The sequence below is a fragment of the Blennius ocellaris genome, assembly GCF_963422515.1.
Source record: "Blennius ocellaris genome assembly, chromosome: 19".
Classification (NCBI taxonomy): Eukaryota; Metazoa; Chordata; class Actinopteri; order Blenniiformes; family Blenniidae; genus Blennius; species Blennius ocellaris.
The window spans coordinates 15,563,510-15,577,316 of NC_137668.1; the positions used below are offsets into that span (position 1 = coordinate 15,563,510).

General features: G+C 42.1%; 2 protein-coding genes across 3 annotated transcripts; both read right to left on the reverse strand.

The window, feature by feature from the left end:
• Positions 1-1,370: 1,370 nt before the first annotated feature.
• cpb1 (carboxypeptidase B1 (tissue)) lies at positions 1,371-13,272 on the reverse strand (the record flags this gene model as incomplete). Of its 2 annotated transcripts, none has more annotated exons than XM_080515030.1 (11): positions 1,371-1,625; positions 1,925-2,009; positions 3,322-3,524; positions 4,217-4,307; positions 4,397-4,507; positions 4,588-4,692; positions 4,805-4,906; positions 5,009-5,108; positions 5,184-5,308; positions 5,400-5,475; positions 13,265-13,272. In XM_080515030.1, 9 exons carry the CDS (start codon positions 5,261-5,263, stop codon positions 1,438-1,440), a joined length of 1,065 nt encoding a protein of 354 aa, XP_080371156.1. In that variant the 3' UTR covers positions 1,371-1,437. The 2 variants fall into 2 exon arrangements, with proteins under 2 accessions (XP_080371156.1, XP_080371155.1); XM_080515029.1 differs by lacking the exon at positions 13,265-13,272 and adding an exon at positions 6,369-6,433.
• Positions 6,756-13,099, reverse strand: agtr1b (angiotensin II receptor, type 1b). Its single transcript, XM_080515031.1, has 2 exons — positions 12,976-13,099; positions 6,756-8,857 (listed from the first exon to the last, which is right to left on the reverse strand). The coding sequence occupies exon 2, from the start codon at positions 8,748-8,750 to the stop codon at positions 7,662-7,664; it is 1,089 nt and encodes a 362-aa protein (XP_080371157.1). The 5' UTR covers positions 8,751-8,857; positions 12,976-13,099; the 3' UTR covers positions 6,756-7,661.
• Positions 13,273-13,807: the final 535 nt, after the last annotated feature.

Below are 13,807 nucleotides of genomic sequence, written 5' to 3' on the forward strand. Positions count from 1 at the left end.
TTGTGGTTATTCATGTTTGTATTTTCTCCTCATGTTTGAGGCTATTTGGTAACTCTGAAATGTCATGTCGGAGGCAAATGTGAGTGTGTGTGGCTGTCTGCCTCTCTGTACTTGTTTTTTCATCACAAAGCAGAGAAAAAAGAAAGTTTATGTAAATGACATCTCAATCGTTTCCTAGAGCTTTGTGAAAATGTTCCACTTCAATGGTGGGGAATTTGGAGTTTTGACATCATTCAGGTGTAGTTTTCTCTGACTCGACGTCAGAAATCTGTAATTGAACCATTTATTAATGAATGAAGAGCCGTAGTTTAAGAGTAGTTAAGTCGTTATTGTTTTGACATTAGATCCTCTGCCTTTATGAATTTATTCCACAACTTCTGACCATGTTTCAAAATGTAATAGTGATGTTTAGAAATATGAAAAACGATAAAGGGTCTGGTTGATGCATTTGCAACGTTATTATTCACCTCCATAAATAGCACAGCATTTCTCATTAATTTGGTGCTTCCTGTTTTGTTCAAAGGAGGTAAAGGCTGAAGGTTTGGAAGGTCGACTGATCCTCTAATTCCTGGTTACTTTCCATCACCAGTGAATTGATGACTTTTCTTTAAATGCTATAGATATTTGGAGCAGTGCTGCATGGCTTCATTTTTAATTTTTTTTAATAATTACAATTATTTGGCCATAAATGAATAACATGTAGCATTGTGAGCATTTTTTTTTTTTTTTTATCTTTTGATAATGGGCGTCCGTGCAGTTAAACATCCTGCTGCTTTCTGGCTCGTTTATCTTCTCCACTCAGGCAGATGCTTGGCCGCCCAGAGATGGTGCCAAGGCATACAGCGTCTCTTGCGTGCTGTGTAACTGAACTGAAATCTTTGAAGACTTGCACCTCTACCCACCTATACACTGTCTCCTCTTCAGGCTGGATCAGGGTCATTAGAACAAGAGGGATCACTTGTTCTTGGAAAAAAAAGGGCTGACAGTGAATCAGTAGATCCTTTTGAGTATTGTTTTCTTTATGCTGTAAGACCACTGAATTATTTGCATGGTTAAGTTTAAGTGTCCTTAAACAAATTATTCAGATAATTTGGGGTAAATGTTTTTCTGACCTATTAGTAATGGGTTGTAAAGTGTAAGCATGATTATTTTCTTTGTAGACCCCTGATTTGTGGTGTTATTTTCACACAAATAGCAAAGGCTGTGTAAACCAGATGCAATATTATCAAATACACATAAAAAATTGATTCAGCGTGTGGGGATGGATCATTGATTTTATTGTTTGCACTCATCTTGACATTCTGTCAAACACAGTGAGGAAACATGGCGGGTGGTGCCCGTATCCATGGATACGGGCAGGAGATGGCTGAGAGGTTGGAGGGGCTGGGGGCTGGTACAGAGGAGCTGAGTTGGCAGGGGTCCTGGCAGTTCCGCTTTTTAATAGAGGTTCTTCTGCACGTAGGCGGCAATGTACTTGACGGCCAGCATGGTCTCCTCGCATGTGGGCTTGATCTGAGACGCGGGCAGCAGGAAGCCATAACGACCAGTGTCACGCAACTCGAAGGTGTAGGAATATTTCACTCCCAGGTCATAGGCCCAGTCATCAGAGCCTCCAGCAGCAGGGTCTGCGGGCAGATCAGGAGAGGGGAATTATTCAAAGTGGGGGTATGCTGATGGCCCGGGACACTAAATGTGTTTTCAAACTGATTTGGTTCCAGGGGAGACGGTGAGAAAAAAACTAAAACAACAACAACAACAAAAAAAACCTCCCTTGCTTGAAATAGCTGCATAGCTTCTGATTGCTTTCTGTTATCTCGAGAGGACTTTTTCACAAGAGTTGTTTGCATCGTCAACAAATGAAAATGCATTGTATTTGCACTAAAAATAAAAAAGAGCAACACGGTTGTGATATTTGTACACTTACAGATGGTCGTAGCACCGGGTCCACTGGTGTAGCGAGTGCCATACAGACTACGCAGAGCAGAAGAGGCTCCCTCAGCAACTCTCAACTGCAACACAGAGAAGAAACAAACGCACATTGAAGGATCACCTTGTAATAGCGACATCATATATAGGACATATTTAGTCAAATGTACTTTTATTGGTATAATTCTGTATGATTTGCTTGTATATGTATGACTTCAAAGAGCATCATAAACCATGTCTGAGCAACACAACAGGATCCTTCTAAATATAGTTGACATTATCCACCATCAGTTACCATCCATTACAAAGTACAGTTGTGTAACACCTGAAGACAAACTTCAAGAATATGTTTCTTATTTGACTTTGACTCTCTTATAAGGTGGTTTTCTGCAACAGAAAAATTTGATATTTGACATATTACCACAACAATCACATGCCTGCATGTTTATATTTAATAAAAGATTTAGAAATAAGGATAATAGAAAGGAAGTTTAACGATGCAGGGAGAATGCAACAAATGGTAAAACAAAAATTTGAGGGAATTAAAAAGCTGTATTTCTAAAGATATATCTTGTGGATACTGGAACATTGGATAAGGCGTAATGCTTCGACTGGTAAAGTCTTCACTAATATTACTGATGGTTTGGGAGAAAGCCTCGGGGAGTTGCAGGAGGAAATGAAACCTCTGAGAAATGCACAAGCAGGAAATTATATTTCTAGATGGACCGATGGGTTGTGACAGATTCCCGGTGTTCTTTTGTTCTGTGAAGTATCAGAAGAAAGACTGAATTACAAGCCAGTAATGGAGAGACAGAGACGTGTGATCTGCCTGAGTTAGTGTGAGAGCTGGAGCTGGGGTGTGAGTGTTAACTGCACAGAGCTTGGACACCCCGGTGAGAGGTAAAAGAGCCATGAGAATGAGGCATGTGAGCGGGGAGCAAATGATTTGCAGCAGTTATGTGTGGCCCTCAGATAAGAATCACCCAGATATGGTACAGGGTCAAGTTTATACAACAAGTTTCTTTTGGCCATGATGTTTATGAAACATCTCACTTTAAAAGCTCATTTTATTAAGTGTAAAGTCACATCTAATTAGAATAATTTATTTGTAGGTGTAACATAACGCTACATTTATTTGCACTGATGATGACGTCCGCTGGTTATTATTCAAAGAACCTCATTAATCTAAACTTTAACATGTCTGTCTGACACTATAAATCTGCTGCTATAATTGTTGCTGTACCTTCATGGCTTTATAGCATTGCAGCACTATAGCGATGCATGTGACACTGTGATGAAGCACAATTATCTGTACATTGTGACTGACCACGCACACCCTGATTCAGCAATAGGTACTGGACATTAAGACTGTGATGAGAGAAGATGGTGACTGACCAGCTCGCTGTGGTGGGCAGCCAGGTTGTAGCTGTAGGAGTAAGGGAAGAGCAGGAGCTGGGAGTAGGAGTGGATGGTGAGGTAGGCCTTGATGTCGGACTTCTTCTCACGGATGAAGTTGGCAACGTTCTTCACTTCGATCTCGGACTCGATAGTGTGTCCGCAGAAGGTGTCGCTGCAGGGGTTGCTGGAAGCTCCCAGAGCTGTAAAGACATTTCAAAAACATTAGTTTAAACTGCCATAATCAGAGGGGGGGTTAAACATATAGCACGTGGGGTAGAAACTGGTCCTTTGGAAGGTCCAGTCTAGCACACAGTCTGACCTGAAGGAAATAAAATCGACTAACACCCAGAATTGAACACCAGATGGCAGCATCTCCATTAGTCTTAGCTACCTTAGTGAGACAATAAGCACTTGTGTCAAAGCTATGCTGTGGTGGTAAATTTGTAAAAACAGGCATGCTGAATGCTTCAGGAATCTATTTCTTTGTAGAAGTGGTTATTTAGAATAGAAACACTATGGCAGGTAGGATTTCAGCTCTTTGTCTTCCAACTTTCAACATTTTCTTTTGCAACAAAATGATAAAGGCAGACAAGAGTTTTTCATATTTAACTTGATTTTGCATGTTGAAATTGCACAGAATCCTCTTGAGAACCTTGTTCAAGTTTTGAAAAACGATTGACAATCAAATGCTGATTTTGTTTTCACACCACTTGCAGGGAAATTTATAATGACTCTGGGTTGAAGTGCCATGTTTTTAGCAGGTTGTCATCACATTTTGGTTGTTTATTACAGAAAACCATGGTCAGAACTTTGATTACTAGGGGGAAAAGTTTGATGCAAAGAAATAAAACAACCCTAATAGAAATAATTACAGCAATACAACTACACTTACTGCACCAGCCGGCATCAAAGTTCCTGTTGGGATCAGCTCCATAGCAGCTGGATCCAGATCTCCTGGAGCGAGTTTTCCTCCACATCCTGTTCTGTATTTCCCAAGAGGACAAAGTGTATACATGTTTATTTGTGTTTAATAGGTCACATATCTGTCAACCGAAGCTTGATTGTGACATACGCTCTTGTGGGTGTAGTCATAGCCATCGATGTTGAAGACGGGCAGAACGTACACGTCCATCTGGTCGAGCAGGCTGGTCATCTGAGAATCGCTCCCGTAGGTGTTCAGGGCCTGAGGAAGGATTCGAAAGTCAGTGCTGTGGTCAGAAGAAACTGCAGAGTAAAGGCTTGGCATCTATGAAGCTTCTGTACCTCCTTGACAAACCACTGGCAGAAAGCAGGAGAGATCCACTCTCTGGCATGGATACCGCAGTCCAGGAAGATGGCGGGCTTCTTGGCGCTGGTCTTCTTACCAATCTGTGGTTATAAAACATAATTGTGAAACGTTAGTGCTGCAAAACTGCGCTTTAAGTTCAAAACATGTTCAGCATCTGGAGCTGATGTTTGAAAGCATGTGAGGCTGGAGTACCTTGAGGACAGTCATGGGGCGTCCTTCATATGTGTTTCCAATCACCTGGCTGCTGATCAGAGAAGGTTTGGAGGAGGAAATGGAGGACATCCAGGACTGGATCTGAAATCACGGGAAACATAGGAACAGACAATATTAAATTAGAGCGGAAATAGAGAATCAGTCACAGTTGAGGCTTGGAATGAGAATAGTTTTGACTCTTACTTCAGGCCAGGTGTTGTACTTGGTGTAGCTGTGGGCTCTGGGGGAGGGTCTGCCGTCAGCCTGGCCCTCAACAGCGTCCTGGACGTCTTCAATGAGAACACTGTGGAGGAACTCATGATCAGCCCAGTGTTCAAAAAGTCTCATTCAAAAAGTTCGTGTTTGACTGGTCACTTACTCGTGCTCCATGTCGTTCTGGTTCAGGATGGTGGAGACAATGTCCAGGTACATGCCAGGCACGTGGATGTCGACATCCATGTTGACATTGACCAGCTCAGCATTCTCAGGGCTCCAGAAGTCCAACTGCAGGGGGAGCCAACACATCAGCAGTCAAACACACAGGGATGAAGAGAGACAGTCTCCTCAGCAGATAACAGAAGCGAAGAATTAGTACCTCAATGTCCTTGGCCAGAGTTTTGATGAGGGTCACATGCTCATCAAGCACAGGCTTCAGACGGAAGACTTTATCTCTGTTCCAAATAAAAAGAGAAAAACCATCATGACAGAATGAAGACTTCCAATGAACGGTGTTGTAGTTGAGGTTAGGGTCATGTCATGCTACCTATCAAATCTTGGTAATAGCTTGATAACAAGCAAGTATGGGTGAAGGAGGATTACAGAATATATCAACCGTCCATCACAGTGCACGCAGAGATACGAACAACCGCACACTCACGTTCACACATACTTACGATTTTAGAGTCACAGATTAATCTAACATACACGTTTTTACACTTTGGAAGTAAACTCCAGACGGAAAGGCCTGTTACGACTAATAATGTAATAATTGCTAAAAATGTATGAGCTAATTATGTAGTAATTTCAGTCTTTTTCAGTGTAATAAAGAACACAATGTAATAATTGATCAGGTTATAAGTTATGATTGAAGTAACATCCAAAAATATTTCTAAAAGTAAAATAGCTGCAGCAAATAATATAATAATACATAGATAGGGTTGTGTTTCTTAGAAATCAAAGCTTTTTTGCAGGTTTTATCTAAGTTTATATAGTAGTCATAGTCATTCATTGAGTCATTCATATCTCCCTCAATTATATACTCAGTGAGTTTAGTAGCACATGATGAAGTTATTATTTGAGGCATTTTGATGCAAATCTTTATAAGAGCTAAAGAAACATTTAGCAAAAGAGTGAAAACATTAACAAATGAACTATGAACATTTCAATAGTTTCTGCTGAACGAATCCCACATTAATATTCTTTTTCATTACGTTCTGTTGATAAATGAACAAACTGTGAGTTGCAGAACTTGGCTGTATCTTTTGATGTTAGATAGTCATTCGATTACAGACAAACCACGGGAATACAGTGTTTTCTGCTTAATTAAAAATAAATAATAAATTACCCCTCGAAGCGAGTGACTTCAGCAAAGGCAACAGCCACCAATCCCAAAAGCAGGAGGATCTTCATGTTGGCAGTGAGACTCTCCTCACCTGTGGACAGCTCTTATAACTCCTTGCTCGCTGCCCATCCACCAATCCCAGTGTGTGATGTCATTCATTCTTCCTGAAAGGCGTTGTATCGTGCACCTGTTATTTTTTTTAGGCTGCTACGTGCACCTTACATGATTAGTGAGTCAATGATTAATAGCTGCCAGGAGTCTCTCAGTCAAGGACACTTCGTTTCGACCATTAAAGCTACTTAATCTAAGATAAACAGCTCTGTTTGCAATGTTTTTGTACTAGATGAATGCCTCTATATTATAAGGCAGTAAAAAATGTAACCATTTGAGTAATGTTTCCCCATTTTATTTATACTCTCATATATTCACAACATTTACCTTTACAGAGTAGAAAAAGAAATATTAACATGTACAAATATCACCTACAATACAACCGTCAGAGACACTGATGAAAATCTCCTAACCTGAAGTGTTTGTGTACCAGAGTTTTACAGTTTAACTTAGTAACAACTCAACATTTCGGTCTTATGCAAACACAAATTGGACATTTTCACTGGGAGCACGTCATATGACAATGATTTCAAACACAGCCACAAGTTATCATAGTCAACTATATCACACATATATATTTACAATTCCCACATATGACCATTGTTTTCCATGTATACAGCTGCTGGCAGAGCATGCATTAATTCTTTGTGACTTTTTTTTTTTCAGCTTTGGCGCCTTTGCTATGCACTTGATCACTGTTCCAACTGGTGAAAGACCTGCTGAGCACACAGAACAGCTATCACCGGACAATATATTACCGCACTGCATCATTAAGGCACAATGTTGACAAAATCCTGCAGTTCATGCACATTTCTTTTTTTTAAAATATGGAGATAAACGAACAGTAATTATGTGTTTTCCAGCAGGGCAATACGTTATTAAAACAGTTACTTTACGGATTTTGTTATGACACTGACATTCATTTCACTGGCTTAGAAGGAAACATGAGTTACTATCAGCAATGATTGCGATCTAGCATGTGATGGTTTATTAATAAGCACCATACAAAGTGGTCCTACAGAAGGGCATGAATGCACAACATCTCCACTGTTCTGCATGGTTCAGTGCTTGGTTATACAGTTTGGTTTCAAAGCGAGGAATGTCTCCATCACATCCCCAGCCTCTTGACCACAGACCAAAAGAGCAGGGAGGGAGAAATTCTACCCTGTTTCTCCCCATTTTTTTTCACTTTACGTCAGCGGAGGCATGAGTCTTGGTTGTAAGGCTCAGGGCTTCCGAGGCACGGAAAGAGAACGCGCTCATCTTGGAGCTGATGCTCGGGTGAGGTCTGGTAGCTCCACTCGGCGAGCAGCGCAACAAGCGCAGTAAGTTCTTGCGAAACTGCCGTCCCACAAAGCCGTACACAATTGGGTTGATGCAGCTGTTTAAGTAGGCAATGCAGATGGTGAAAGGCATTGCTGTGTCTATGATATCCAGGATTTCACATTTCTCCAGCAGGTTCATTTGGTGGAGTATTTGCATGAAATGGAAGATTTGATGGGGACTCCAGCACAGGAAGAAGGCCAGGACAGCAGCTGCCAACATGCGCAGTACCTCATCATCCCTGGAGCGGGAGCTTTTCTGTATGTGTTTTGCCCCCAGCAACGCCCGTCCGATGAGGCAATAACAGGTGATGATGATGATGAAGGGAATCAGGAAGCCCAGCAGACTTTTCATGATGCTGATGGCCAGAAGAAGCTCCTTCAAATTCTTGACATCCTCAGTCTCGTGGAAGGTGGCACACACAGTGGTATTATATTTTGAGAGGGGCAGCACATCCCTGGTCAGTGCAGTGGGCATGCTGAGCACAAAGGCAAAAACCCAGACCACGATACAGGTGATACGAGCATAGGCAACGGTGCGGAACCGGCGTGATTGCACTGGGTGCACAATGGCCAGATAACGGTCGATGCTGAGTGCTGTGAGGAAGAAGATGCTGGTGTACAGGTTAAATATCACGAGCCCCGCGCTGGCCTTGCACAGAAAGGCTCCAAACGGCCAGTTGTACCCAGTGGCAGTGAAGGTCGCCCACATGGGGAGGGTGATGAGGAAGGTTAGGTCAGATATGGCAAGATTGAGGACCATAATGTTGGCCACCATCTTGAGCTTCATGTAGCAGTAGATGACAGCCACCACCATACTGTTCCCGACAATACCGACGACAAAGTTGCAGCCGTAGACAATGGGTACCAGGGTGTAGATGAAGTTATGGTTCCCAGACATGCCACATGTCAGCTCTATCCCTTCTGTTGCTCCTGCCGTTTGATTCAGCATTTTCCCTTTTTTAGTGCCAGATCCTGGGACTTTCAAACGGGGGCCCTGTCGGCAGGGAGCGTCTGTGGTGACTGATACAGGCCTTGGGCGAAAGGCCTCCGAGAGTCCTATAAAAGAAGCACAACAAAAATGTCACAGGCAGCCTAGAAGAAGAGCCATCATTACTGCTGGCATGGTCCATAAACGCTAATCCACACGAGCACCCATGAAAGTGCTCACCCTACACCAGCTCATTAAAGACCTGCACATTAAAGCCATCCTGACGCTTTATGTTATTTCTGTAAAAATAAGAAGCCATGAAAAACAGATGTTGCATGTTATTCAATATTCCAAAAATGCTCTTTGCAACATCATCATTAAAGGCAGTCTGCTTTCCGCCTTCTCTTTTAAATCGTCCCTCGGCTAATGAAGGGCAACAGTAAAACTGTACAGTGCTTATCAAATGGTCCGTCCATCTTGGCGGACTGTCAGCACCCGGAAGGAGAACATTTATGCCTTGTGTTATGACCTGTGTTAATGAAGGCTGCATGGCTAAGTGTGAGCTCGGATAACAACACCATTAAACACAAAGGTACTGAGGGAGCGGGGAGGAGAGAAAAAGAGAGGTTTGAGGCTCCAGTCACTGTAAAAGACATGTCACGTTTCAAACCCTCGGTGTGCAGAGATACATTGTACCCAGCATGAGAACTTCTAATCAGCACACACCTAAACAAACAGGACAGCAGGGATTCAGCTCTGTGGAAACTTTGCTCTGTGAGAAAATCAAACCTGCGTGCTGCGGAGAATTTGCCTCCGGGCTAGTTTTTGCCTCATTTGTACGAGCTGAATCTGAAATGGGAATAAAGAGAATATTCTCCCATTTGTTGATTGCCTTTATGTTTAATAGAATAGCTAAGTCTAAGTCATTAGAAAAAATTATGTAAAGATACAAGCATAATTTATATATATATATATATACACCCCCCCCCCAAAAAAAAAAAAAAAACAAACAAACAAAAAAACAAAAAAAATTAAAAATGTATATTGCTTAATTGCCTGAAAAAAATGTGGTTACAGTAACTCCAAACAGATGCAAAGGGTAACAGTTTTCTGGCTACTCAAAAACAGGCAAATAGCAAGGAAAAATAATAGAACGAATTGTCTTTTTTACTTTAGTAGCTCTAAAAGACATACAATGCATATTTTTCTGTACTGTTGCGACGAAACAAGCTATTCAGGCGTCTTGCCACAAGGTGGCATTACAGCTTTATGATTTTACACTTAAGGTCTGTCTGCTCTCTCGGTGTTATATCATGGTTGGCAACATGGAAACACTCTGCCAGGTCTGATGCGTATCTATTTGCAAATATTGAAAGCTTCTTGCAGATTTCCAGATGTAGTTGTAGCAACCCCAGATGACTTGTAAAAAAAAAAAAAAAAAAAAAAAAATAGACCCCAACGGCATTCCTGCTGCCCTCTGGTTGGCATTAAGACTGTCTGAGCCCCAGCAACTAAACTATTTTATCTCAGAGTAAAAGATCCTCTTATTTTCTACCATATTTCAATAGATGAACTCTTTGGAGAAAAAAAAAGGGAAAATCCTCTATGCACTTAAAACACCAAATGTATCGGTTGCAGATGTGGGGATTGTTGAGTTTGGAAAATGTGTGGGTGCCAAGGGCAACAGAATAATGAAATGAATAATGAAATATCTCTGTCAGTTTCCTGCACTGCCTCTGGTGTAATAGGTAGGGTAAAGCACCGACACAGATGTCATAACTTGGATTTACTGAACATATGTTTTCCTTCTGTAATGATCCTACCAGTGACTTGCTGCAAATTCAGACGACGCAACAAAACCCACATTGGTTTTGTAATTTAAGGATTCAAAACAGTTCAAGGTAATCTCCTGCTGATGAGGGGGACATTTTTAATGACCAAAATTGGACATAAGAGGATAAAATTGATGCCACTTGTGTTTTTGCATTTCTTTGGAAGGATTTTTGACCGCTAGTGGTTTTCCATGAGGGAGATGCTGATGGTGAGAGGGTATGGGGGGGATATAAACAGAGCTAAATGTAATCTCTGTGTATATATGTATGTGAAGACCATAATAAAGCCGAGTTGCTACTGACAGAAGGTGACTCGGAAGCAGGTTGTTTAGTGCTGCTGTGTACAGCGCAGCTCCAGCGTGGAGAGAAATCGTACATTACTGAATGGGAGCCATAAACCCTGGGTGACCACAGACAGGAAGGCAAACATCTACTTCACAAGGCCCATGAGCAAGCTGCATCCTCCGAGACAAGACAAAGGAGTGTGAGGCCCTGCGCCGCGTGCAAACACAAAGCTGCTTGGAATAAATGATAAATTTGGCTTCAGGAGGAAGTTGGGGAACGTTTGCGCTCCATAGTCTGCTGTCTGACTCCTGAGTGACACTGAACCGGCAACATTCCTAGTCTAATACTATTTCAGGAGATGTAAATACTGCTTCGTTCTGAGATCGTGGGCATTAAAGAAAAAAGAAGAAGAAAGAAAGAAAGAAACCTGGAAAAATGGCAGCTTGGGCCAAGTTTCACTGTGCTTAAACACAAATGAAGTTCACATCAACTGAGCTATCCGAGCTTTGGCTTGAGCACCACCATCTGGCTGCCCATAGAGAGAGCCACTAAAATGCTTGCTTGATGGAGTTAATGATTTATCTCGGCCCATTATGAAGTGAGGTTCATGTCGCAGAGAATGCGCCACCTTCGCCTGCCATCTCATGATCCTCTGTCTGTTTACTCCCCCATTTGAACCTCGCTGGGTCAACAGGATGTCCTACAACAATGGCGACTTCCAATCTTTTGCGTCTGGTATCATTGGGCACGTCAAAGGTGTTCAGATTTATCACCAATTACCAAGAACCAGATATGCCAATTATGAAGGCGCACAATGCCTCGGAGCTTTATCTTTACTCTAATGATGTAATGCAACTCAACCTTCTATGAGTCACTTCCTCCTCTGTTTCATCTCACTTCAGTTTCTTTCAGACGATCCGCTTCACTAACGGCTGAAGAAACTTCAGAATCAGTTCAGATCTCAGAAATGTTTTTGGTATTTTATGCTGTTGTTTTCAGAAATAGAAAGATTTTGATTGTGCGTTTGTGCGTTGATTGTATGGTGTGTATGTGTGTGTCTGTATGTGTATGACAGTGTGACGTTCTCCATGAGCCTATGAAGTACTTCTGGTTTTCAGCAGCGTTGCTAATGAAAATATTGACTTCAAAAGCTGCGTCTGTGTTTTTCTGTTTAGAAAATCGAGCTTTCAAGTGAGTAACATAATTAGACAGCACAAACCTCTGCCTGCGAAAGTGCTCTTCATTTCCTGTTCGGGTATTTTCAAATTACAGTAAAACAACACATTTAAAAACCATTTTCTCCTGTTTGTTTTTACTCGTGGCCATAGTTTACTGAAAGACTGTCTGAGTGTGGAACGTATGAGCATGCCGTCTAACGTCGAAGGGGAACATGAGTGCTCTTTAAAGTTTGAAACTTTCCTTTCAGAGCATGATGTGAAACAGCTTGCACTCTGCATACCTTTCTCCCCTCGCACCCCCAACATGTTCATTCTCCATCATCCCCTAATTGCACTTCTCCTCAGTTTCATTAGCTTCTTGTTGACAAGCCAAAATAACTGAATGTCATCAGTTTTTACTCTGGCCTTCTTTACCCCCCCCCCCCCCCCCGCCCAATTACACTTTTGTGCCTGTTTTCTTACAAAATCCATCATAAAAGAGTATTTTCATGACATGTACAGATGTTGTTTATAGGGAAGTGGATTCAATATTCTTCACTGATCCAAGAGTTGAGTTTGTATCATTTGTGTATAGTGTTTCTTTTTTTTCCCATCCTCACTGCAAGGCTTTGGTTATTTTCCCAAACACTCTATACACACACTCAGAGACCTTTCACATGGACAGCTCAAACAAACAGTAATAACAGGTTGCACTGATCAAGCCGACAATGATCTCGAAGATATCACAGTTTTTTTTCCCTTCTACACAGATACACCAAAATCAATATAGTACAGAGAAAAATATTGACAGAAAAAAGTTTAAACATTTCAGTGTCTGTGCTGGAGGAAACCACTAAATCGATAAATACTAAGACTCTGATTAGTCCTGTTAAAATTCAGACCTCTAAGATGCTGAAGTTGTCAACAGTTTTCTTCATGTGGTGAGAGTTTTCTGAGATTGTCAGGTCTTACCTGAGCTGCTGAACCAAGAGGCTGCTGATGTGTTGAGGATCAGGAAAGGCAGAGACAGAGATAGAGATAGAGAGAGAGACCACCGTCATGTGTGCGTGTGCCCAGTGACTGCCTCTGATTTAAACTTAACTGGTGGAGCGAGACGAGCAGGAATACTGTCTGACACACACAAACACACCCCCTCCTCACCCCCCTCTCTCTTTCTCTCTCTCTCTCTCTCTCTCTTGCTCTCACAGACACACATAAACACTCCGATGATGAATGAATTATAGTGGAACCAGTCACCTACGTGTTGTCGTAGCCCGTCTCTCTATGTCCAGCAAACGACTAACAAACAAGACTTAACACAATAGCACCTCTCCTCCTCCATCCTGCCCCCAATCCCTCCTTGAATGTCTGCGTTCAATCACCCACTTTCTCTTTCGAATGAAAATCACTGCTGCTTTTGATGGCCAAAAGTCGATTCAAGTGCCGAACGCAGGCCTGCTGCACTTTGTTCTGGCCAGAGTTACAGTCTAATTAACCACAGAGACTCGGGCACATGATCACAGGCAGCACTTTGGTTAATCTCACTGTAGTATTTTTGACCGCCGCTCTCTTTCTACTTGTATCATCTCTCGTCCCATAAGAGACCGCTGTCTCTTGTCTTTCCCTCAGCATGAAAGGAATGGCCGAGCTCTGATTGTGATTGAACCTGTCAACACTTTGTATTAATAGCTGCCACGAGCCTAGCTTGATTCAGGGTGGAAGCGGGGCTCTGGAAAAATGGGGGGGGGGGAAATTGGCAGGGTGGAAACCCACCACCCCTCCTTGTTGGGGTTCCTGAGGATAT

Coding starts and splice junctions, on each gene's coding strand:
- agtr1b (XM_080515031.1), bottom strand. CDS start 8,750: ATGCTGAATCAAACGGCAGGAGCAACAGAAGGGATAGAGCTGACATGT.